The sequence below is a fragment of the Cydia pomonella genome, chromosome 1, assembly GCF_033807575.1.
Source record: "Cydia pomonella isolate Wapato2018A chromosome 1, ilCydPomo1, whole genome shotgun sequence".
In the NCBI taxonomy this organism is placed as follows: Eukaryota; Metazoa; Arthropoda; class Insecta; order Lepidoptera; family Tortricidae; genus Cydia; species Cydia pomonella.
Window position 1 is genome coordinate 11,352,307 of NC_084703.1, and position 23,801 is coordinate 11,376,107.

At 38.3% G+C, this 23,801-nt stretch overlaps 2 protein-coding genes across 2 annotated transcripts; one reads left to right on the forward strand and one right to left on the reverse strand.

Annotated features, from left to right (window-relative positions):
• The first annotated feature begins 279 nt into the window (after positions 1-279).
• Positions 280-10,730, forward strand: LOC133534662 (uncharacterized). The gene is made up of 3 exons (XM_061873874.1): positions 280-392; positions 6,978-7,030; positions 8,164-10,730. The coding sequence occupies exons 1-3, from the start codon at positions 375-377 to the stop codon at positions 10,373-10,375; spliced, it is 2,283 nt and encodes a 760-aa protein (XP_061729858.1). The 5' UTR covers positions 280-374; the 3' UTR covers positions 10,376-10,730.
• Positions 10,731-16,960: 6,230 nt separating this feature from the next.
• On the reverse strand, positions 16,961-20,098 carry LOC133534668 (uncharacterized). The gene is made up of 3 exons (XM_061873886.1): positions 19,935-20,098; positions 18,761-18,819; positions 16,961-18,358 (listed from the first exon to the last, which is right to left on the reverse strand). Exons 1-3 carry the CDS (start codon positions 19,950-19,952, stop codon positions 17,107-17,109), a joined length of 1,329 nt encoding a protein of 442 aa, XP_061729870.1. The 5' UTR covers positions 19,953-20,098; the 3' UTR covers positions 16,961-17,106.
• Between the last annotated feature and the right edge of the window lie 3,703 nt (positions 20,099-23,801).

The window sequence follows — 23,801 nt, forward strand, 5'->3', positions numbered from 1 at the left end:
AGGAAAAATATTGTATGCAACGTTGTATAAGTAGGTCAAAAAATGCTCGTGGCATATTCCTTTACAATGTAACTCACGCCACTCGCCTTTTTTGACCCTTCTTATACAACTGTTGCATAAAATACTATAAATTGGTCGTGAAATGGCAGGCGCGCTGCGCTGGCGCCGGCTGCACTTGAAGTGCACTGCTACACACACACGCGGAGTGCACCCTTTCAGGCGTGAAAATCAATGTTATAAATAATCAGGCGCTCGCGAATAATTATCATACGAGCTTGAAGGCCAGTGCGGTTTTGACCAGTGCTCCATTCCCATGAAAAAAATATTGAAAACGTGAAAAAAATCTTCCCCCAGCGCAACAGCGGAAAGTGAACATGGATTGGTGGAAATTGGTCGGTATCATGTAGTGTCGTAGTTTTGGAATAGTGTTAAGTGACTGGTGAAAGTGACAAAAAGGTGCATTTTGGGACAGTGAAACAAGTGAACCTAATGAGGATTGCATGATCTAAAAAAAGCGGCCAAGTGCGAGTCGGACTCGCGCATGAAGGGTTCCGTACCATTTAAGACGTATTAAAAAAAAATCTACTTGCTAGATCTTGTTCAACATTTTACCACTTTGGACACACATTTTACCACTTTGGGACTGTCTCTCGCGCAAACTATTCAGTTTAGAAAAAAATGATGTTAGAAACCTAAATATCATTTTTGAAGACCTATCCATAGATACCCCACACGTATGGGTTTGATGAAAAAATTTTTTTTTTAATTTATTGACGTATTAAAAAAAAACTATTCACTAGATCTCGTTCAAACCAATTTTCGGTGGAAGTTTGCATGGTAATGTATATCATATATTTTTTTTAGATTTTTCATTCTGTTATTTTAGAAGTTACAGGGGGGGGGGGACACACATTTTTTCACTTTGGAAGTGTCTCTCGCGCAAACTATTCAGTTTAGAAAAAAATGATATTAGAAACCTAAATATCATTTTTGAAGACCTATCCATAGATACCCCACACGTATGGGTTTGATGAAATTTTTTTTTTTTTAATTTTTATGACGTATTAAAAAAAACTACTTACTAGATCTCGTTCGAACCAATTTTCGGTGGAAGTTTGCATGGCAATGTATATCATATATTTTTTTTAGATTTTTCATTCTGTTATTTTAGAAGTTACAGGGGGGGGGACACACATTTTTTCACTTTGGAAGTGTCTCTCGCGCAAACTATTCAGTTTAGAAAAAAATGATATTAGAAACCTAAATATCATTTTTGAAGACCTATCCATAGATACCCCACACGTATGGGTTTGATGAAAAAATTTTTTTTTTTAATTTTTATGACGTATTAAAAAAAAACTACTTACTAGATCTCGTTCGAACCAATTTTCGGTGGAAGTTTGCATGGCAATGTATATCATATATTTTTTTTAGATTTTTCATTCTGTTATTTTAGAAGTTACGGGGGGGGACACACTTTTTACCACTTTGGAAGTGTCTCTCGCGCAAACTTTTCAGTTTAGAAAAAAATGATATTCGAAACCTCAATATCATTTTTAAAGACCTATCCATAGATACCCCACACGTATGAGTTTGATGAAAAAAGATTTTTTGAGTTTCAGTTCTAAGTATGGGGAACCCCCAAAATTTATTGTTTTTTTTCTATTTTTGTGTGAACATCATAATGCGGTTCATAGAATACATCTACTTACCAAGTTTGAACAGTATAGCTTTTATAGTTTCGGAAAAAAGTGGCTGTGACAGAATCGGACAGACAGACGGACATGACGAATCTATAAGGGTTCCGTTTTTTGCCATTTGGCTACGGAACCCTAAAAAGTGAAGTCTAATACTAAATACGAGAAGTATGATGACCGATTTAGGCTAATTGGAACATAGAGTTAATCTCAAATTAAATGTATACATATTATATGGACCTGAGGACTTGTTTTGGATTAAGTATTTTTCCGGGCTCGTTAATGTAATGCATGCACACTTTATTTTACGCATAATTAAATATGTTCTTTATCATTTATACTGTCATTTCACCTATTTTCTTATACTTACTACCACTTAAGATATTTTTTGTGATGACTATTGCAATTGATTCGCTGCGTAAATATATAAAATTGCACAGATGTGGGGCTTAGCGGGATCAAGGTTGTAGTGACTTACACGGTTAAACTCGCTTAAACTCGGAACACCGCTTAAACTCACATTCTTTATTTCTAATTTGGTAAGAAATTATGACATTAAGACATTTATAAATACTACATTTTATTCCAATATAATAGTATTCCAATATAATACCTCGGTAACTCTTAAACACAATACAGAATTTTCCTTATATTTCCCGAGTTCCATATTTTAATAAAAAATATATTTCATAATTATATTCGTTTCGTCACAAAATTTATTTAGTATATTTTAATTACTCACCACGAAGTACTCAATAATCACTTTTATCCGCGTGAGCAGATTAATCAATTACGTCTGGGTTACGTCCGCTAAACAAGACGATGGATCTAGATATCGGGAGAGCTATGGTTATTAGTTAGGCCGGTAGTAATAGCCTATCCACTTTTGTTTCAAGTCAATAATATGTGACCGCGGCCGGCAAAACGTCCCACTTTATCGCCTGCCATAAGGAACTAGGAAGAGATTTGCTTGTATCTTTATACAAATAACCTGTCAAGGCGTCCTTATGGCAAGCGATAAAGTGGGACATTTTGCCGGCCCCGGTCACATATTGAAATTGTTAGGGAAAACCTATAGACAATAACGACAGTTTTTATCAAGAAAGATGATACTGATCTGATCTATCAAGGTTCAGTGATATGACAAGAATTAAATTGTCTTGCAAATCTATGCAACCGCACACTGGACAAAATGTATCCGATAGGCAAATAACTCGACGCTGGAGTTCAAGGCTCAGTAATTTCGACATGATGACTGGAGATCCTTACCATCAGAGATTGTGACCTCGTCGCATCACCGACATTATAGGGCCGGTAACAGGGCTATAACCGCGAAAATAGAAGTTCGTCAATTGCGGGCATTTTTCTCTATCACTCCAATTACGTCTTAGTGGGTGTAAAAGAAAAAGATCGTCGCAATTTGCGAATTTCGGTTTTCTCGGCAGTCCCCCAGACACTGGTCATACAGACAGCGTTGTAACGATGAATAAGTTGCTCGAAATCTACAGAATTCGCCTTTGAGCAAGAGGTCACTTATTTGCACTTTTAATTATTTTGTTTAATTCTAGAACCTTTATTCAGTAAAGAATGACATCACACAAAATATAAAACTTTCAAGTAACATTACCACGAGTATAATTCTAAATAAACTATCTTATTCTAAAAGAACTCAGCAAGCTGAACCGGGTGCAAAGGTGCCCAACACACTTGCCGCGTTATTTTTAAATTGCCCCTAATATCTCGCTTCAATCAATAGTTAAGTATGGAAGATAAATACTCTATTCAACATTCTAAACGATTGTTTAGGATACGGTAGTCAGTTCCCGGATATTTATATCCATATATTATATCTCAGCATCTCTGAACATTATTTGGACCAATAAAAAGAGTACAGATTATAGAGAAATGATTAAATATTTTTAAAATATTTTATTTTTTAAATTGTAACTAACGCTATTGATTATATGCTAATTTATTTCTTTAATTAGATTAAAGAACTGTTTAGTACGAGTGTGTACATTTGCTACTAAACGTAAATACTAGCTTGGACGATTGTTGTTCGAAATGACATTGATATGTCACAGTTCTCAATTATTTGGTTTAATTAAATGTAATGCCCGTTTTACAACAACGCTATATGCAACATTTCAGTAAGTACTTTTTCTTCTTATAAAAAAATAAGAAATTTCAATATGCAATTTAGTTTCCTTGAACGTACTTACCCATACCCCGGAGTTAACGGAATTCAATATAAACACGGTGTATAAAACCTACCCTAGACACCAAGAAGAAGGTCCGTGTATATAATAGTCATCACTAGTTATAAGCATACATCGTTATCGCGGAAGCAACAACAATTACAAATAAACAATAACAAAAGTGACACTCCTATCGGGAAACGTTTATATGTTGTTGAGTGAGTTCAAACTGTAGCAGTAGATAGAAAATAAGCTCTTATAAATAGTAGCTAACTGAATCCGTGGATTATACCTATGTATAATATTAATATAACTAATCAAAACATTTCTTTTATTTTCGTAAATATACAACGTTTTGGTATATTTGCGAGTATTCACGAATAGGTACTTTTTTTTTTAATCTCTATTTCGTGAATACTTTTCACATACGTTTTGTATGACCCGTCACATAAAACATACAACTGACTTACTTTTTTTTCGAGCATTGTATTTTTACTATATGTATGTATGTCCATTTCTTTGGCACGCCCTACAGACCAAACGCTACGCATTCCTGAGGTAATAGGGAGCAAAAAAAAATACAGTTTATTCAGTAAAGAATAACATCATGACATGACAGTGACAGTAATTATCATTATCTCTAAATCAAGACCGATTTCAGAAAACTTCGTATGATATTTTAGTCTCTAAATGCGGTCAAGAAAACCCGACAGATTTTAAAGGTGTATTAAAATCTGTCGGGTTTTACCAGCCCACAATGTATAAGTAGTCGGGTTTTATGTTATTATAATTAATTTATCATTTAAATCAACATTTCATCTTTTAAATCAATGCTTTAAACTCGTGCTTTTGAGCAGATATAAAATAACCCGACATTTCTAAATATTAAAAAAAATAATGGCCTTATCTGAATACTCCCAGATATAAATTTTTTTAGTAAACAGTGAGGGCACCTTTTAAAATAACCGTAAGGTACTTCAATTTATTCAATATCGAGCGATTCGAGCGAATATACGAGTGCGAGGTTTCTTTTTTTTATTTGTTACTTACATTACGTCCATCCAAGACTGATCACGCTAGACCGGACCGGGAATTTCATAATTTTTCTTCGGTAAACTTCGGAGATTAGGGGAGGGTACAGTTTTTTATACATTTTCCTTCATAACTCCTACGACCTATTTACTAAACTGAAATTTTTCCCCTTCTTCATATTTGACATAAATAGGTAGGTGGGTATAAATTGCCATTTGACGCGGCACATATTTTGACGAGGTAAAATCAACTCTTTCTCAAAACCTCCCAATATCACTCTGCGATTTCTTCGCGCCGCTACAAGTACATGCCGGTTGCCGCGCACCGCTACGGAACGGATAATTTTTGATAAATGGCCAAATTTGATAGATTTGTATTAAGTAAATGACCTTTGTATTTGACATTTATTGCAGTATTGCAGTTGACAGCAGCAGTATTGCAGCATGACAATATTGCCGACTGCATTAGGTACTGCCCCAAGTAACCAAATCCATGTTGATGTGCTCAGCTGAATCAGCTGCTGCAATCCTACCGCCGGCAAAATTCTTGCAGTTACATAAATTTTGACATTTGCAACAGTTAGACAGTAATGTCTCCCTGCGATACTGCTGCCGGCTACAATATTACTGCCGACTGCATTACTGCCGCGAATGACAAAAATCCTGGCAGCGACATCGGTTTTGACATTTGCAACAGTAAGACAGTAATGTCGCCCTGCAATACTGCTGCCGGCTGCAATATTACTGCCAACTGCATTACTGCCACAAATGCAGGGGGCAGTAAGGTCATGCTGCATTACTGCTGCCGACTGCGATATTACTACCGACTGTATTACTGCCGCAAATGTCAAAATTCCTGGCCGCGACATCGATTTTGACATTTGCAACATTAACGTTGCGCTCCAATACTGCTTCCGACTGCGATATTACTGCCACTAATGTCAAAAATCCTGGCAGCGTCAACGATTTTGACATTTGCAACAGCGAGGCAGTAATGTCGCACTGCAATACTGCCGTCGACTGCGATATTGCTGCTGACTGCATTACTCCCGCAATTTTTTTGATTTTGAGGCAATAATGCAGTCGGCAGTATTGCCGTGCTGTAATACTCCAACAGTCGAATGCATTCTTACTGCAGGAAATTTCAAAATTTGTTAAACTTACTATAAGTACATAACATAATATTCGGTGACGGTACTCGGTCCAGACGGTGCAAACTCTAGTTGTAGCTACGCCCATACCACGCCTTTCGAACGAGCTCGGTCCAATTAGCAATGTTTAGGCACGTTTGGTATACCTAAACCAGGAGTTTTGTTATACAGTGAACCTTCTGTACGTATTTGTGTCGTTTCAAATCAAAAAGTCCCACTTTGTCGCTTGCCATAAGGACGCTTTGACAGGTTATTCGTATTAAGATACAAGCAAATCTCGTCCTTATGGTAAGCGACAAAGTGGGACCATTGAGTAGAAATCGATGCATTTATTCTGTTCCGAGGTCTAATATTGTTTGCACATGGCTTACTTTTTTGCCTTGCACTACGGTCACCAAAGTCTGTAAATAGTAAATGTTAGGATAATTATTTTAGAAATACCTAGTTAATTTTGAATCCAATTTGATGATTATATCTATTTACAGTAAATAATACTTGTATAATACAATACAGTACAATACAAATTTAATATACTTTATTGCACACCTCAATACAGAAACAGTACAAATAATACAACACATAAAGAAGAGGTAAACAACAGTAACCTACAACGCCTACTTCATTGACGATGTTTACCGTTCAAGTGCACCGTATCAACAAAATCTTTTGTCTTGCAATCTGCTTAAGTCTAAGGCCACTAAAATATGTGACACAGTCTTATGTCTTTACAAATGAAGATCGTGTCCGATATTTTTACGGCAGTCGTTGTGTAACATATTATTGCAGGTGACATGGACAAGAGGTAGTTAAAATCCTTCTAAAGCAAATTGTTGCCTCAATAAAAAAATAATGCTGATTGTTAATAAAAAGTGTTAAAACCTAACTATTGTTTTTTTTTAGTTCGCCGTCCTGGTAGCTGTTGCGTGTATCCACGTTAGCGCCGATGGGCCCAAGTAAGTAGACAAACAAATTTTAAAATAAGTAACTAGTAGATAAAAAATCTTAAATGATGTCGATGCGTTGCAGAAACGCACAATAGGTAAATTAATTCATCATGGCGATGACTAGACTGATTGCTACTATTTTTTGGTGGTGGTGATGTTTTTTTTATTACTTTTATTGTGGAGATGGACGGTATAAAGTTTAGCTGAAAGCATTGCGAAATATATTCCACACACAGAAACACGATTAACCTGCCAGGCTATGTCATATTTAAGTGTATATTATTATTTCTTACTTACACACAAGCAAATAAATATAATCATAATCATTTATGATAGCTATATTTTACATTTTATTACGAATTTCTGATTCTCTTTTTATTAACTAATTATCAAACTATTATTATCAGGAAAATGAGAATAACAGTATCAAAGCTAATGTTCATAGTGTTAATTAAACGTTTTAGTATAGGTACCAACTTAAATTTTGCACGTGTTATCAATCTTCCACGCTTATTTTTTTATTCCTTAAACAAATAACATACTTTTATGCTCAATATACCTACATATGGCAATGATAACCATGGCAGGCTAATCCATATATACTAATTAATGACCTCCCAGATCAATATAGTATTAAGTTAAAATGTTAAGTACCATTTAACAATGTTTCGCATATACGTCAAATGACCTTGTGTCCCTCATCGTTTCTCATTATTGTTTGCGAAAGCGTTCCTATTAATCGCCATAAGCCACGCGCTGTAAAATTCGATGTCAATGCACCAGCGATTGCGACCTTAAATTGTTATGTTTCTCCGCTAAGCGCTAATTGCTTGAAATGAATGAGCCAACCAGGCGTAATGAGTACTTGGCCAGTAGAAAGTGCGAGTATTTCTAGGGACATTACGCACTATGAGGTAAAGACGATCGGTAATACTTACACTGGCGGTCCAAAATGTGTGAATTACGCGAAGTGTGACGGCGGGGCGGCAGCGACGTCGCGGCGACGAAGCAGCGAAAGCCGCTGCCGCATCACGCGCGAGCCATTGACATTAAGCGGAACCGCCACTGGCAAAACACGATGAACATGCATGCGATCGATCACTCGCAAAGATATACCGACACTATACTTTGTTTTGTTGCAGAAAAAAGATCCGGATCCATCTACCACAAAAGGTGAAGCATATCCACCATCACAAGAAGATTTATATAACGCAACATCCTGCGCAGTCGCAATATGCTCCCGCTTACTTACCAAACGCAGAAGGAGCAGTAGCGGTCCCGACGAACGTGGCATTGCCATCTGTTGCCAGAATCGTACCACTTGATTCAGAGGAGCTGTTTGAGGAGTCCCATAATAGACTGCCTGGAGTTGCAGCTGCGGCCTCCAAGTTGTTGCCACTATATAGAGCTCGAGGCTACTACGGACCCAACCACTCCGAAGTGGAAGAGCAGGATTACGACCTAGATCCTCCTCCCGAGCCGGAAGATTCCTACCTGCCGTCCGCTTTCTCAGCTCCAGCCGCGACCGCCGCGTCGACCCCGAAAAGGGTAAAGGTTTTAAAGGTTAATGAGACACCGCGAAAGAAGGTCAAAAAAGTTAAGCCTAAACGTATTATAACGGTCCGAAATAGACCTCAACCCGAAGAGGAACACCCGGTGTCCAGTTTTCATGAACAGTTCTATTCGGACGTGGCAGGATCCGGAACTATTAAAAAGATAAGAAAACCGCAACGAGTTGAAAAAATTATCGACGGCGACACCGAACACATTCACACGTATAGCGAAGAGCACATACACAAGGTAGTATTTGACGACAGGCCCAAGTTGACCGGCGTCGTGGGGCTGCACGGAGCACATGGGCCGCGCGACCATCTCGCCAGCATGTCCGCGCTGGCCGCGCACCACCCACTGATTCCTTTAAAAAACTCACAGGCCTTGCTGGCTCTCTCTTCCGACCCCTTCACGGGATTAACAGCTGTCGGGTCGATGGGAACGCCATCGCATTTAGAATACGCTGCTTACAATCCTCGCGACGTAACCCATGATCACATATTTCACGATCATGGCGAGATTACATCAGATATTGACGTAATAAAAGACAGCCTGGGTTCTCCTCCCAAGGGCTCTTACAATAGCCAGGGTTTACGAATCAGCGGAATTGGCCCCAAACGCCACAAATATGGGACACAAAAACACTTAAAGCCAACTAAACCGTCTGCATCGACTGACTTTTCATACTATGAAGGTATATATTCGCCCCAAAGTCGTCCAAAGAAGGCGCCAAAACCTACACCAACGACGCCAACGCCACATTACGAATCTTCATCGGAAGTAAACTATGGCGACTACAGGCGAATTCCATCTTTTAAAGTTAAGGACAAGTCTAAACTGAAAAGTCGTTATGTAACGCCGAATCCATACTATGGCGACGACAAGCTTGCAGACTACCGGCTGCAGCAGGCCAGTGTGCCGGCGCCCTTTTCTTTGTCCAGCACTGTCGTGCACGACTACAAGCCGACGTCCTACGATTCCTCAGCATCCGCGCAGACACAAACTGGTTTCACGAATTTCAAAGATCCGTTTGTTGATTTCAAAGGCTACTCTAACAACTTTGACTACGACACATATGCCTCTCCTTCTAACGTTCAAGCGAAGGAAAACAAAGACAGAGAGGCTGCACGAAACAAGAATAAAAACAAGTCGATATCGACCCAAAATATAAGTTTTGGAGGACACACTCAACATCAATCCGTACTAGACCATCTAGAAGACCCGAACTCGTCTGGGTCGGGTGTAACCCTAGAGGACGATACGCCAACATCTGCGGAAATAAATGCGGCATTAGATAATTTTAAATCGACAGATATGCCAACGGCGTACACCATAAAAGAAACTTCACCGGTACACCAATATTACTCGGCAATGGCTATCAAAGCGTTGCACGGTGACCCTATGTCGGCTCCAGCTGCTTCCAACGACAACTTCCAGTACGCCGAGCCCCCCACACCATCGACAACTTCTCAGCCGTCGTCGGTGGCCACGACCACAGGTTCCACGCTTCGCTTTTACAGGATACAAAGCACAGATACGGCGGCCACGGTTACAACAGACCACCATCCTGGCACCAAGCAAAGCATTCGCACTCGTGAGAAAAAAAGACTACAAAGTGTCGCAGCTTCAAAAGCTGAACCTTCCCATAGGTTTTCAGTGTTAAAGGATTTTACATCAACGGACAAGAGTGCTGGCAGGTCGGTGCTCCCGACGTCGCTCAGACATCTCCACAGATTCACCAACGAGCATCCAACGGATACATCCACTGTGAGAGGGAAGCTCAAATATGGTGATAAAATATAAACAATTCTGAACTGTTTATAGTGCTATTGTTAGGTTTTTACATTATCCGTGATCTTAGTCTACGTTTAAAACACAGGGAAGACCGCGAGTGCGTTGTTTGATACACAACTGTTGCTAAGTGAATAATTTATATTTTAAATTGTTTCATAAGTAGCCGTAATAATCATACTCGATTATTATTTATGTAAATAGAAGCGAAAACGGAATTCATTCATGCATTTTACGAATCTTAGAGAAAGTTGTAATATACATATGAAGAAGTTTAATAATTACAAAATTCATAAATTGCTACTTGACGAGTAATTTTATTTTTATGTTTGTTTATTGATTAATCACGTACCGTAATCGTAGCATAAATATAATATAAATTACCTAATTTCAGCTCTAGATTTTTGTGTATGGTATTAATTATGACTGATGCCGACTGTACATTCTTCCTGTTCTCATTTTTTTGCAAATCATTGCAACCGTTTTTTAGGGTTCCGTAGTCAACTAGGAACCCTTATAGTTTCGCCATGTCCGTCTGTCTGTCTGTCTGTCCGAGGCTTTGCTCCGTGGTCGTTAGTGCTACAAAGCTGAAATTCGGCATGGATATATAAATCAATAAAGCTGACAAAGTCGTACAATAAAATGTAAAAATTTAATTTTTTTGAGGGTACCTCCCCTACACGTAAAGTGGCGGTGATTTTTTTTTTACTTCAACCCTGTAGTGTGGGGTATCGTTGGAAAGGTCTTTCAAAACTAATAGGGGTCTTCAACAAACATTTTTGATAAAGTGAATATATTCGGAGATAATCGCTCCGAAAAAAAAAATGTGTCCCCCCCCTCTAACTTTTGAACCATAGGTCCAAAAAATATGAAAAAAATCGTGGAAGTAGAGCTTAAGAAAAACATTAAATGAAAACTATAGCGGACATGATCAGTTTAGCTGTTTTTGAGTTATCGCAAAAAGTTTCCCCTTAATAGTAAAAAACTTACTTTAATTAGGTACTGATTATGCAAATTTGCCTATTTGTTTAACTCGCGTGAAAGGTACCGTTTCATCCCTTGGTTAACAATTTACTATACTTTAAGCTCCAGTTTAGCTTATTGTGACGGAAGAGTAACTACGGAACCCTACACTAAGCGTGGCCCGACATGCTCTTGGCCGGTTTTTATTAGCTATCTCGGGGTTCCAAGATGAAGTTGCATAGTTTTAGTATAGAGTTCCTTTACTTCTTCTTCCTCGCGTTGTCCCACGCCATATTGCCACGGCTTATGGGAGCCTGGGGTCCGCTTGACAACTAATTCCAGGATTTGGCGTAGGCACTAGTTTTTACGAAAGCGACTGCCATCTGACCTTCCAACCCAGAGGGTAAAACTAGGCCTTGTGGGGATTAGTCCGGTTTCCTCACAATGTTTTCCTTCACCGAAAAGCGATTGGTAAATATCAAATGATATTTCGTACATAAGTTCCGAAAAACTCATTGGTACGAGCCGGGGTTTGAACCCGCGACCTCCGGATTACAAGCTCTTACCGCTAGGCCACCAACGCTGTATCTTATTTATACAAGTCTGGCCACGTGTCCACTCCGCGGTGCCATAACCGTGCAACATACAGGAGACCTTTTGCATGAGAATTTCTGTGTCACTGTGACGAGTGCTGATTGCTGATGACCCCGTGCGGTGGATGCGGACGTGGCCAGACGCATAGAGTACCGACAAAAGGCGCTATTTGGCCAACATATTTTTTTAGACATTTATAATTGCACCATTCTTCACTTTTGCGAAAGCGATAGTCTCCGTTTCAGCTTGATCTTGAAAAAAACCTTTCGTAGATATCGCCGGAAGTTCTCGTCTACAGGTCGCATTTTTCAACCGATTCTCGTGAAATTTGGTGAGCATGTTGGATTTAGTTTTTGAAAACGTTTCAAAATGGCGGAGCCTTAAGGGTTTGCGAGGTCTACATCTCAAGAAGCCACTAGTGATAGTATATAACTAAGTACCTACAGTAGGTAAGTAATAAGTACTAAGGTAACTTATTACTTACAGTAATCAAAACTAAGCTACAGGTAAAAGTAAGGTTACTCTTATTGTTGCTTTCATGTAATAAGCAGGCGTTTCGTTTAATTCGGAAGAGATACAGATAAAAGGCAAAAAAAGACAAACCGTTCACTAAATATTTAGGTAAAAAGTTTTCAATATTAGCCACAATAGGCATATTCTTTTCCATTAACTCTGCATTGATATTGCACTGTCCATATCTGTACGAAAATCAAATGACGCAGTCGTGAAGACAATACTTTTTTATCGTTTGTTCATTAATGTTGTTTAGAGTGCATAAATAATGCAATATTATGCAGTGAACTAACGTGGAAGTGTGCAGCTAATGAATTATTAGGTAATCTTAAACGCATTTAACCATTCCAAGCCAAATTCGGATCCCATCTTGGCTACTTGTAGCCAAAAGCAATTACCGAACAACGACGAGATATACGAGCACATTTTTTATTCTCTGCCTCTAACGGTCTCTGGTCAAATATTTTGTCCTGGCTGAAATTTGTTTATGTAACAATATTGCCTAAAGGTTAGCTGGAAGAGATCCCTTAAAGAGATAAATTCACTTTTGTACACATTTATTTTATTCTCTATTTGTTATGTAAGTACTTGTTTTTTTGCAATAAAGTGTTTTTCTACTACTACTATACTACTAATATATATACTCGTACATATATAAATATTGTTTCGATCCCACATGGATCCCACTTTGACACTGGCCAAATCATCGATATTATCGATGGAGCATATTACTTACCCAAAAATGGATTGATTGAAGATTGTAGGTATTGTATTTCATTGTGTTATAGCCCGGGCAGGTTTCTACAACTAAAAGACTGGCGCCTATTTGCGTGAAGATTGATTGACATTTATTATGAAATCTACACCATTTTTCACGTCAATTCTGTGCAGAGTTGTGCTATACAACAGTCAACATAAATACAATAGTTTTTATACAATCGTGATATAATAGAGACGTTTTAGTCGAGTACCGTGTTGTGGCCTAATGACTCAGGGCAAAGAGAAATAGGACCGGACTTGTCCGGTCGACTCTGTTATCCATGTTAAAAAAAAATAAAAAAAAACGGCCTAATGAAGGTACGAGATTGAAAAGCTTGATTACCTATATCACTCTTGTATACATTTTTTCTACGAGTCATGTAAAATATTTTTTTTTTACTGTAAAACCTAAATAATTAAGAAAATTATGTAAGTATCGGTCCAGTTTGAACTTTAAGATACGTCAAACATTTGCTAAATATACGATACGGATTAGATATGTCAGTGTCAAAAGTAGTCAAATCGGACCGTATCTCAGTAGTGCAAAAGATATCAACGTGTGCATAATATATGAATATTACTCATGAAATAGTCGCGGACCGCGGCGCCACGTGATTGGTTAATTTTATTATAGTTCACTACAGTATTTGGTTATGAATATTATAGTTAAGTTGGGAGCCCATTCATGAAAAGTACGCAACGAAACGCAACTGTCACTCTCGCACTAATATGGAAGAATGATAGAGATGACTACGCTACGATACGGAGCGGTAACGATTGGCATGTTGGCTAAGCACCCAGTTCTGCCTCTTTTGCATAACTGAGTAACAAACATCCTAACATCTAAACATTCAAATCTCCAACCATACCTATTTAAATACGTGGCAAACTGAGGGCCTGCCCTAAAACGTATCAAAATTTCGATATCTGCCTCTCTATTGCTCTTGCATATTCTATCGATAGAGAGGCTGATAAACAAATTTTGATTTTCATATTTCGCGGCCGACTTATCCGGATCCGGGCATCCTGTTTATCACTTTCAATCAAAACAAAATAACAAGACAATTACAAAACGCATAAATATCATGTTTGTGAAGTTTAAAAGAAATAGATAACTCACCGTACATAATCAACCGGTTCACATATTTAACTGTCAGCCTGTCAACTTCATTCTTTGGGTCACTGCTGTTGCCCTGGCACCAGCGTCAACTATAGGTTTAGTTATGTAATTATTATTTAATAGTTAATTAGGTACAAAAAGTTTCGGTTAAATTCTGAACATGCTCTTAGTAGTATTTTAAATTGTTATTATAGTTCAACTCACAAATATGAGCAAATTGGAGCAATTAATTATGGATCAGCAACTGTCACATTGACAACTTATTTCTGTTTTACGTAACTCGAATGGCCAGCTATGTGGTTTTTTCTTAAGGTGTAAGAGGTTTAGGAATTAAACGGAGTTTATTTTCTTAAAACAAGTATTTTATAGTCTGTCACTTCAAACAGGCGCGTAATTCAAATTTCCTATGGGACAATAACCCTTTGCGCCTAGATTTTTTTTAATTTGCCGCTTTTTCTACTGACGGAAATGGCTTGAAAAACTATAGTCTGTCGAGCCATTTCCGTCAGTAGGAAAAAGCGCATATTTTAAAAATGTAGTTGTAATGGGATATCGTCCCATAGATAATTAGAAATTTGTACCTTTTTCTACTGACAAACTTGTTTGACCGACTATAATAATAATTTTCTAGGTATGTACATCGAACATTTCTAGCTTTTCGATTTTCTAAAGAAGGAATGCCCTACATTTTTTATATTGTTATTATTATTAAAGACCTCGTTATAACTATTAACTCTTGATTTTCGAAAAATACCTAACCTCTGTGTTAGGAGTTATGTCGGAGTTAGTAAGTGAAAGTTAATTTTATTATGCGAAAGGAAGAGCCCTAAAGTGTCTATGGGCCATTAATTGCCTGTAATAAAGATTTTCATTCATTCATTTATTAAATCACGTACCGACTTTTATGGGCAATAAGCGCGGTGTATCTAAAGTAAAATACTGTTTTTTCATCTGCAATAGACACAACGTTAGTGTTGCTTATTACTGCCCAATAAATCTTATTAATTTTGATACAATCCTATCCTTTGTTAGTATTGGCAGCGAGCTTGTAACTCGTTGCAAGTCACCACGCGAGCTTACGCGGAAGCTTCCAAGTGAAGGGCGCGCGCGCACATTATGTAATTATCGAGATCCGCCGATACCGATAGTCATGCGCAGTGCCGCGCGCGGTCAGTATTATTCTCATGGCTTCTGAGCTACCTAGTGTTAGGTTCAATAATCCTTGCAACAAAACGCATGCCATTTTAGATAAATACCGCTGATCTGTGAGGTTTGAGATTCCACCGTAGCGATTAATGTACTGTAGCAGTAGGATCACTTTAATTTAGTTGGTTATTGTTTATACCGCCCATCGAACGGTGACGGTATATGCATTTCAGGGTGACAGACTGTTTATGAACCTATGCTTATATACAATGAATCGACGAAACGGTTTCTGTGTCTCTATCACTCTTACATATTAGTGCGATAGAGAGTGTTTCGTTGTTGTAGCGCAAACGATTGACATTTTGGCTAGGCACCCAGTTGCCTAGATATCAGTATACGTTCAAATCAACCTATTGGTTTTGATACAGAACTCAATTACGAGACTTATGCTCGGTAAGCACGGAAAATACTGTACTCTCCCCGCAGTTTACTCAACTTTACTGCCAGAGTTCTCACGTAATATATGCAAAGTGCCTCGAAAGTAAATTCGACTAAAATTAATGGTTTGTTTAATATCCCTTAATTGTCTTGATATAAACATTGTGTTACGTAGTTTTATCGTAAATAAGAAGGTAAATGGCAAAAATGCCTACTTTGTTTATAATGCAGCATCGTAGTAATTATTCTGACAAAAAATACAATGAGATAAAGCGCACAGTGTATTTCGAATAAAACATATATTTTAAAAATCGTTTTTAGGAACACATATAATAATACATCGTCCTCGTCCATTTCTTAGAGAAATGCTGAGCCTACTCTTTCAGATTTTGAAGTAAAATGTGCATTCTGGGAAAATAGTTCAGAAATTAGTGCTTCTCCATACATCGAATCGGCAAGACAACCCCCTTTAAAAAGTCAACATCATTGAAAATATAGATCACTTACGATAGCAGCAAGTGCAAGATACAAGTGTACTTGTAATCCGTTTTATTATATTAGGCGTGTAGAAAAAACATTCAAGCCTAGCCACTCGTAATTATGAAAATGCGCTAACGCAACCAACCTGAATATTTGGGAAGTTTGGCTGTACGTATGTGTTGCTGGCTACCATATAAACTACCACATCGCTATTTAACATAGGGACGATGACAAAACAAAACAGTCAATGAAAAATGGCAAAGGCGACAAGTCGAATTGCAAAATGCCTTGGCTGTGCCACGTATCTATCATGTATCATTATAGAAGCGACATGGTGTGCACGCGTCACCTTGTGTCACTTCTTCGGGTCATATTCTCATGTTGGACCTCGGATGTGTTTATTAATAAAAGAAAGATTTATTTACATCACCTGCCTATCTCTAGTCGTTACTAACACTACTGTAATGCAGCGGCAGATTTCATATTTAAAGAACTTCCACCGCCGGATCAAAACGCTCTGGTGAGATACTATCATACTTAAAATTACCGAATTTCCGATTAAATCAAAATAAAACACAATAATAAACAATTTAAATATTTCTATATTATAACATAGCAACAATAACTTAGAACTACGAGCTATTTACAAAGACAGTTATGTTTGTACTGTTAGGCCCATGAAGACCCGTGGACTATGACTTAGTTGGTTTTCGATAATTATCAGATTAAGTTATTTCTTGTGATAAGGACCACCCCCGTGTCCGGCGAATATAGCGCTTGTGTAGCTGTCGCCTCCGAAACTACTGTGACCTCCGCTACTTCCATGGCCACCACCTCCGTGACCACCTCCATGGCCACCTCCGTGCCCGCCTCCAAAACCACCGCTATAACTATCACCTCCATGGCCTCCTGAACCTCCGCCTAAACTATAACTGTCTCCGCCGCCTCCGTGCCCACCGCTGTGATAAGTATCGTAGCTAGTAATACCCGAATTGTAGCTGTTATGGCCACCTCCTCCACCTGAACTGTAACTATCGTGGCCTCCACCGCTGCCTCCGAAACTTCCCAGTCCGCCCGATCCGTGGCCACCAGATCCATGGCTGCTGCCGCTATAACTGTCTGAGCTTACTAAAGATATTCCTCCGCCGTGGCCTCCGAAGCCACCGCCTCCACCACCGTGATGGTCATCGTGGCCGCCTCCTAATCCACCGCCAATGCTTCCACCAAAATCATGACCGCCACTGCTTCCATGTCCTCCACCGTGGCCGCCACCGAAACTGCCGCCAAGGTCAAAGCTACCGCCGCCATGATCGTGACCACCGCCATGATCGTGACCGCCGCCGCCTCCGTGACCGCCGCCTCCATAGCCACCGAGATCACTGCCATGGCCACCGCCGAAAGATCCACCGAAGTCACTTCCACCACCGTGATCATGGCCGCCACCATGGTCATGGCCGCCTCCAAAGCCGTCGCCGTGACCACCTCCGAAACCACCGCCGAAACCGCCGTGATCACCACCGTGTCCGCTATCGTGGCCCCCTAAATCAAAACTTCCGCCGCCATGTCCGCCTCCAAAATCGTGGCTGTCACCGTGGTCGTGGCCACCTCCAAATCCTCCGCCATGGCCTCCGCCAAATCCTCCGCCGTGACCACCTCCAAATCCTCCGCCGTGACCACCTCCAAATCCTCCGTCGTGGCCACCGCCGTATCCTCCACCATGACCTCCGCCGAATCCTCCGCCATGACCTCCGCCGTGGCCTCCACCACCGTGGCCTTTCAGATGGTCGATAAATCCTCCGTGCAGACTCTGGATGTCGATGCCGTGACCGCCGCCGTGTCCGCCCCCGTGTCCACCTCCATGGCCGCCTCCGTGCCCGCCGCCGTAGCCACCGCCGCCACCATCGTGCTCATCGTGATGCTCATGAACTATTACTTCTTTCGACTCGTGGTGCGGTTCAGGTATATGGATACGAATGTGAACGCTGTGAACAAAATAAAACTCTATGTACCACATGTAACATAATAAAAGTTTGCATTGCATCAAGACGAACTAATAACAATAGAAGTAAAAGATCGCAATGCATCATGAGAATTCAATAAAAACAAAGTGTAACATAGATAGCATCAAAGGGTAAATAATATATCGTTAGCACACAATAGGTCGATTTTCACTGTTAACCGCAGTGAAGAGAGGCGTGAGAATTGCTAGGTAATAGAAATCTCCACCAAATTGCTACATCCACTGTTGTTTTTGCGGTTCCGCCAGTAAATAGCTGCAGTGTCACTAATCGATTTTTAAACGCGCGAAAAACCTACGTCGCGAGCATTTATGGTGAACAATGGATGGAGAAATTAATGTAAAAGCAGAACATGAAGATACTAACTGTTCATGTCCAAAAGTCGCGAAGCAGACGCCAAAGCTAGCCAGTAGAAAGCCGCTTAGCTGAAATATAACAAAACATATAAAGTATAAAGATTCCATCTATACGCGTAGTTGCAATCTACACTCTGGTTGCAATCGAAAGTATTCAGGCCTGCACTTTACTGACATGACTCGTCCGACTGCCCCGAATGACATAACATGTACATAATACTCAGTAAGAGTTACCGTAATTGGATAATTGGAACTTTACGCGAAGATGAGAGCTTTACGTTCACATCTCAGTGGCACAGAAATGTTGAACCCATTGAGAGAAACATATAGTCAAGTTACATAATCGGGTCAGCCAGTAATCTTCGACCAAATCAGACTTCTAAGCTCTGTTAGTTGTGTAACTTGTGTAACACTTGGTTAAATTGCTGTATTGTCTTCCCAGACGGATGCAAATTACGTTATATTCTGCATGTCAGGAAATGATCAAAGATAGGTAGAAGATATTATTAATAATTGAGCTTTGACCTTTTTGTCACTTTAGACAGACAGGATTTTCAAGGATGCTTTTGCATGAGAAACATTTCCGAGCAGGGTGTGATAAGAATAGTGGGGATCTGTTTATTTAAGTGCATATTCGGTATCGTGTTCTGATTAGAAGAAAATAAAAATAAATGTTTTTAACGCGAAAATTTTTTGGCCTTTGTATGGCGGGTTGTCCCACTTAAGACTACCTGCCCCATATAAAAAAATTGTTTCGCGGCAAAAATATTTTTTTTTTCTACATAGAACACGATACCAAATGTGTTCATAAACGGGTCCCCACTATTTTGTTACACCCTGTACATAAAGTGAATTAATGTCCCAGTGAACAATGAAGTAGTTTAATCTTAATTCAAAACAATAGAGATGACCACCGGACTGTAAAGTATTGGAATTAGGTAGTCAAACACTAGGACGTTTAGCTTACAATTGTAGGAATGGTACATCGTTGGATGAGACTAGGCCAATCGCAATTATAAACCATATAAAAACGAAATTATATAATTATTCACCGGCCCTCAGAATGAATTGTTTACCTAATTCGTAATCAATGGATTAATAAAGTAATTTTGAGCCATTTATTTATTACAGTAATTGTTGTTATTGTTTTGATAGGTCCACTGGTATAAATAATGGTTACTCACGCCAAGGCGGGCGGCCATGGTGCGTGGGGTACAAATGATCGGGTTGCTAGGTCACCCCCTCCTCAGAACGCTGTGTCTGTGGTCACTAACTGTATCTGATGAACGCGAGATCTCTAGTAACTCTGCCTTCGCAGCGCTGCCTTTTATATTACAGTGAATGTAAACCACCCTACTCCGACCGCTAAAATATACATCGATAATGTTAATATTATTTTATCATTACAATACATATAATCAGAAAAATACGATTAATCTTAATAACTTACTACTTTAAAACCTTTTAGTTCCGTACTGGAATAGTTTTCATTAGAACCAAAAAAATTAATTCTTAGGGATGTGTAATATGTACACTTAATATAATTCGGTACTATTAAATAATATAATATAATTTGATAATTATATCTGTATATTAAGATTGTTCTTGGTGGTCTTAGTCTCGGTATATTTTAATAATGATCATATTTTTTACAGGTTTACGCAGATCTTATGTTATTGATTAAGTAGGTAATTAAATGTCATGTTACTCACATTATGCATACAATAGATAATATGCCGGATTTATAAGAACCTGTGAGAAACCAGAAATGACCAGGCATCATCAAATTACACATTTCCTGAGCGATATAATGCTCAGGAAATATATCAGACAATTTTATTAATTAATCAAATGATCTATAAGAAATGCACGTATTATAAGTCAGTTTTACTCAAGTATTGAGAGATTAAGTGGCAGTAGGTACCTCAAAATCAGGATACCTAATTACCCCGTTGCTGGAGACTCATACGAGTACGTCGCTAGATAGGAACGTTACCGTCAAAGTTGCTTGCAGCTTTTAAAACTGTCTAATGAGAATAACAGGTAAAATTTACCTCTAAACTTGCACTTTTCTTCATCTAAATATTTAAATTCAACCTTAAACTCAGATACAATCTTAAATATCCCTAAAGTCATACGAACGTGTTATATATTGTTCATCACATCAGCTCGTAAAGCTCCTGATACATCGAAACCGGACGGTAAATCTGCATTTTATCTACAAGAGTAGTAAAGTAATTAGGTGCAAATTTTGAGTTGTTTCCTCATTTTGGCTAATGGAATTTACTCTTAAATGATTATTTTGAATGATAAATATTGAATAGCTTTCATTTGAATTTGATTTGTTATTTATTTAACCTGTATTGCACAACACAAAAAAGTACAAATGGTGGACTCGCAACGCTCATGATTTCATTTTCGTACCACTTGCTAGGCTCTTGGTTCAATTTTGGAATATTTCGCTCGGGTGTCAAAAAACAGCTTTGCCCCCTTTTAAAACAAATAACTATTGTGCACTTCGGTGTAAATAGTAGATTTCGGTCACAACGGAGAAAAATTACTAAAATAACATAATATATGATATAATTGACATAAATCGGTTTAAAAAAATGTTTTTCTAAAATGTTGTGCCCTATCCGCATTTTACTATTTACACTCTTAACAGAATAAGTTAAGTAGTTAGTTAACAGAAAATTTGAGAAGAGTGTGCGGGTTCAAGTCCTGCCGGAACCGCACATTTTAAATTTTTTCCTATAATTTAAAAAAAAAAAAAAACAATTTTCACAAAAAAAAAATGGCATATTAATCCAAAACTTTGTGTCATGTCATACATTGTACGTTACATTTACTCATTATAAACGGATGTGGCAATAATAAAAATTATTTTATTGCATGATTACCAATATATTCATTATATAAATAGTAAATATATGTGCTTAAATGACAAATAAGTTGAATATTTCCTAATTATAAAACTTTTCGAGAAAAGTTTTTGTTTCTGTTCGCTCTCCTGCAAATCAATGTAAGTGGCGTATGGTACAAACGTATTCACGCAACGGTATGTACCTCAACGGAAGCATTTTATCGGGAGTCGGATATCGGATCAGACAACGTGAAAACGCTCTCTTAGCTTAGTCTAACTTTATGTATGTTACTCGTAGTTAGTGTGTGTCGTGGAAGCTAAATTTGACCCACTTCCTCGATTTCCGATTGAGTTGAAATTTTGCATGCATATGTAATCGGTAGACGATGCAATATTATGATGACGTGGAGCTGATCTGATGATGGAGACAGGAGGTGGCTATGGGCACTCTGTGATAATTGTGATAAAACAACGCAAAATAAATGTGCTTGCGGTTGTTAAATTGTCTCGATGAGTATAAGTCGCCTGTGCAAAAATGATTATTTTGCCAGATACTTTGCAGATACAGTGCAGGAATAATGGTTTAATCGATATAAGTAAACTATCGAAATTACAGGTACATAAACGATTATTGTAATATAAAAAACTGTGGGCGGGGTATATTTACGGAGACACTTCATTCGGTTCTTGTCTGCTTGTCTGATTTAATTTCATGTCTTAAAAATATTATTATTAGATTAATCTCTAAAGAATTTTAGTATTTGTCTGATATTTTAATTGTAGGATATAAAAATATACTTTCAATCAACTAACATTATTAATAAATAACTAAACTATAAAACTGAAACCCTAGATTTAAAAATAATACTACGTAATCTTAAAATAACATACTAAAAATTGTCCCCCTGCGGCATGGTGCTGTAGAAGCATTTCCTTACTGTATCGCATGACTAATTTTGTTATTTGATTTTTATATTATAGTTTTTGTATTTCGACATATAGGGACTGTACACATCTATAATCAATTGTCTAATATTTCATTGATTCTATAATTGTAAATATAAAAATAAAATGTTGCCAAGACGAAACCATAAGGCTCGCACTGTCAAAAAGTTATCAGATCTCTTGTAGAGCCAAGCTTCTAACTCTACAAGCCCTAAACTTCACAAACTACACCTAAGTCAAAATATGTGGCTTGGCTGTTTCTGGGGGCCTACCTCGAACACCAAAATTCGCAAATTGCGGGTATGTTTCTCTTTTACTCTCACTAAGACGTTATAATTAGAGTGACAGAGGAAAATGCCCGCAATTGACGATTTTCGCGGTTATAGCCGTGATAATTACTATAATTACGATAGGGTAAAGGCACCAGTAGTCAACCTTTCTACGAAATTTCTATGTTCAAAATCGTTTAATTTGAAGAATTTAATAAAGTTTATTTTTTATATAGAATAAAACGTAATAGAATTTTACTTTCGGAAATATTCCATTAAATATAAAGAAAGGGCCTTTTTGCCAGTAAACAGCCCCCTGTGTACCAATAGACAGCCTTTAAGTACCCAGTGTCCAGCCATCCCATTTTAACGGCTGATTAGTGGGTTCTGAGACTTCTGAGTCCCGTGATCTTAGTGTCCAGAGGTCAGCCACAGGTTGACTACTGGGTATTTGATGTTTTTTTTTCCGAATATTACATAGTATTATGCAAAACTGACATAGCAAATTACGTTAAATTATATTGTAAGAAATTCAGCATTAAATAAGCTTTCAACGCATGTATATGAATAAAAAGGAATATTTACATATAGCTTTTTCATCAGTCAAAACCTTTGTGACAGAACGTATGGTCCGACTAAGTACATGTGGCCCTTTAAATTATTGACATACGAGTTACCGCACTAGGACGGTAAAGTAGCACCATATGTACTGTAATAGTACATTACGATACAAGTGAGAAAAATAGGAAATTTGAATGAAACGAGTGTCCATAAATTAAAACACGACCGAAGGGAGTGTTTTAAACCGACACGAGTTGCGAATTACCTCTATTCTAACATGTATCGTACAACGTACAACTTAGTTACGTAATGTGCTTATTATCGCACAAGTGCAGTAAAGGAGCACCATATGTACTGTAAAATATATTATGTGTCGGATAAGTATCAGTCACACAACCGTTTTTCAAAGAGAG

Bases quoted from the DNA above. Each gene is read 5' to 3' on its own strand.
- LOC133534662 (XM_061873874.1), top strand. The intron at 7,031-8,163 runs GTAAGTAGACAA...GTTTTGTTGCAG, and splicing joins GTTAGCGCCGATGGGCCCAA to AAAAAAGATCCGGATCCATC.
- LOC133534668 (XM_061873886.1), bottom strand. The intron at 18,359-18,760 runs GTTAGTATCTTC...TTTTGTTCACAG, and splicing joins GCGACTTTTGGACATGAACA to CGTTCACATTCGTATCCATA.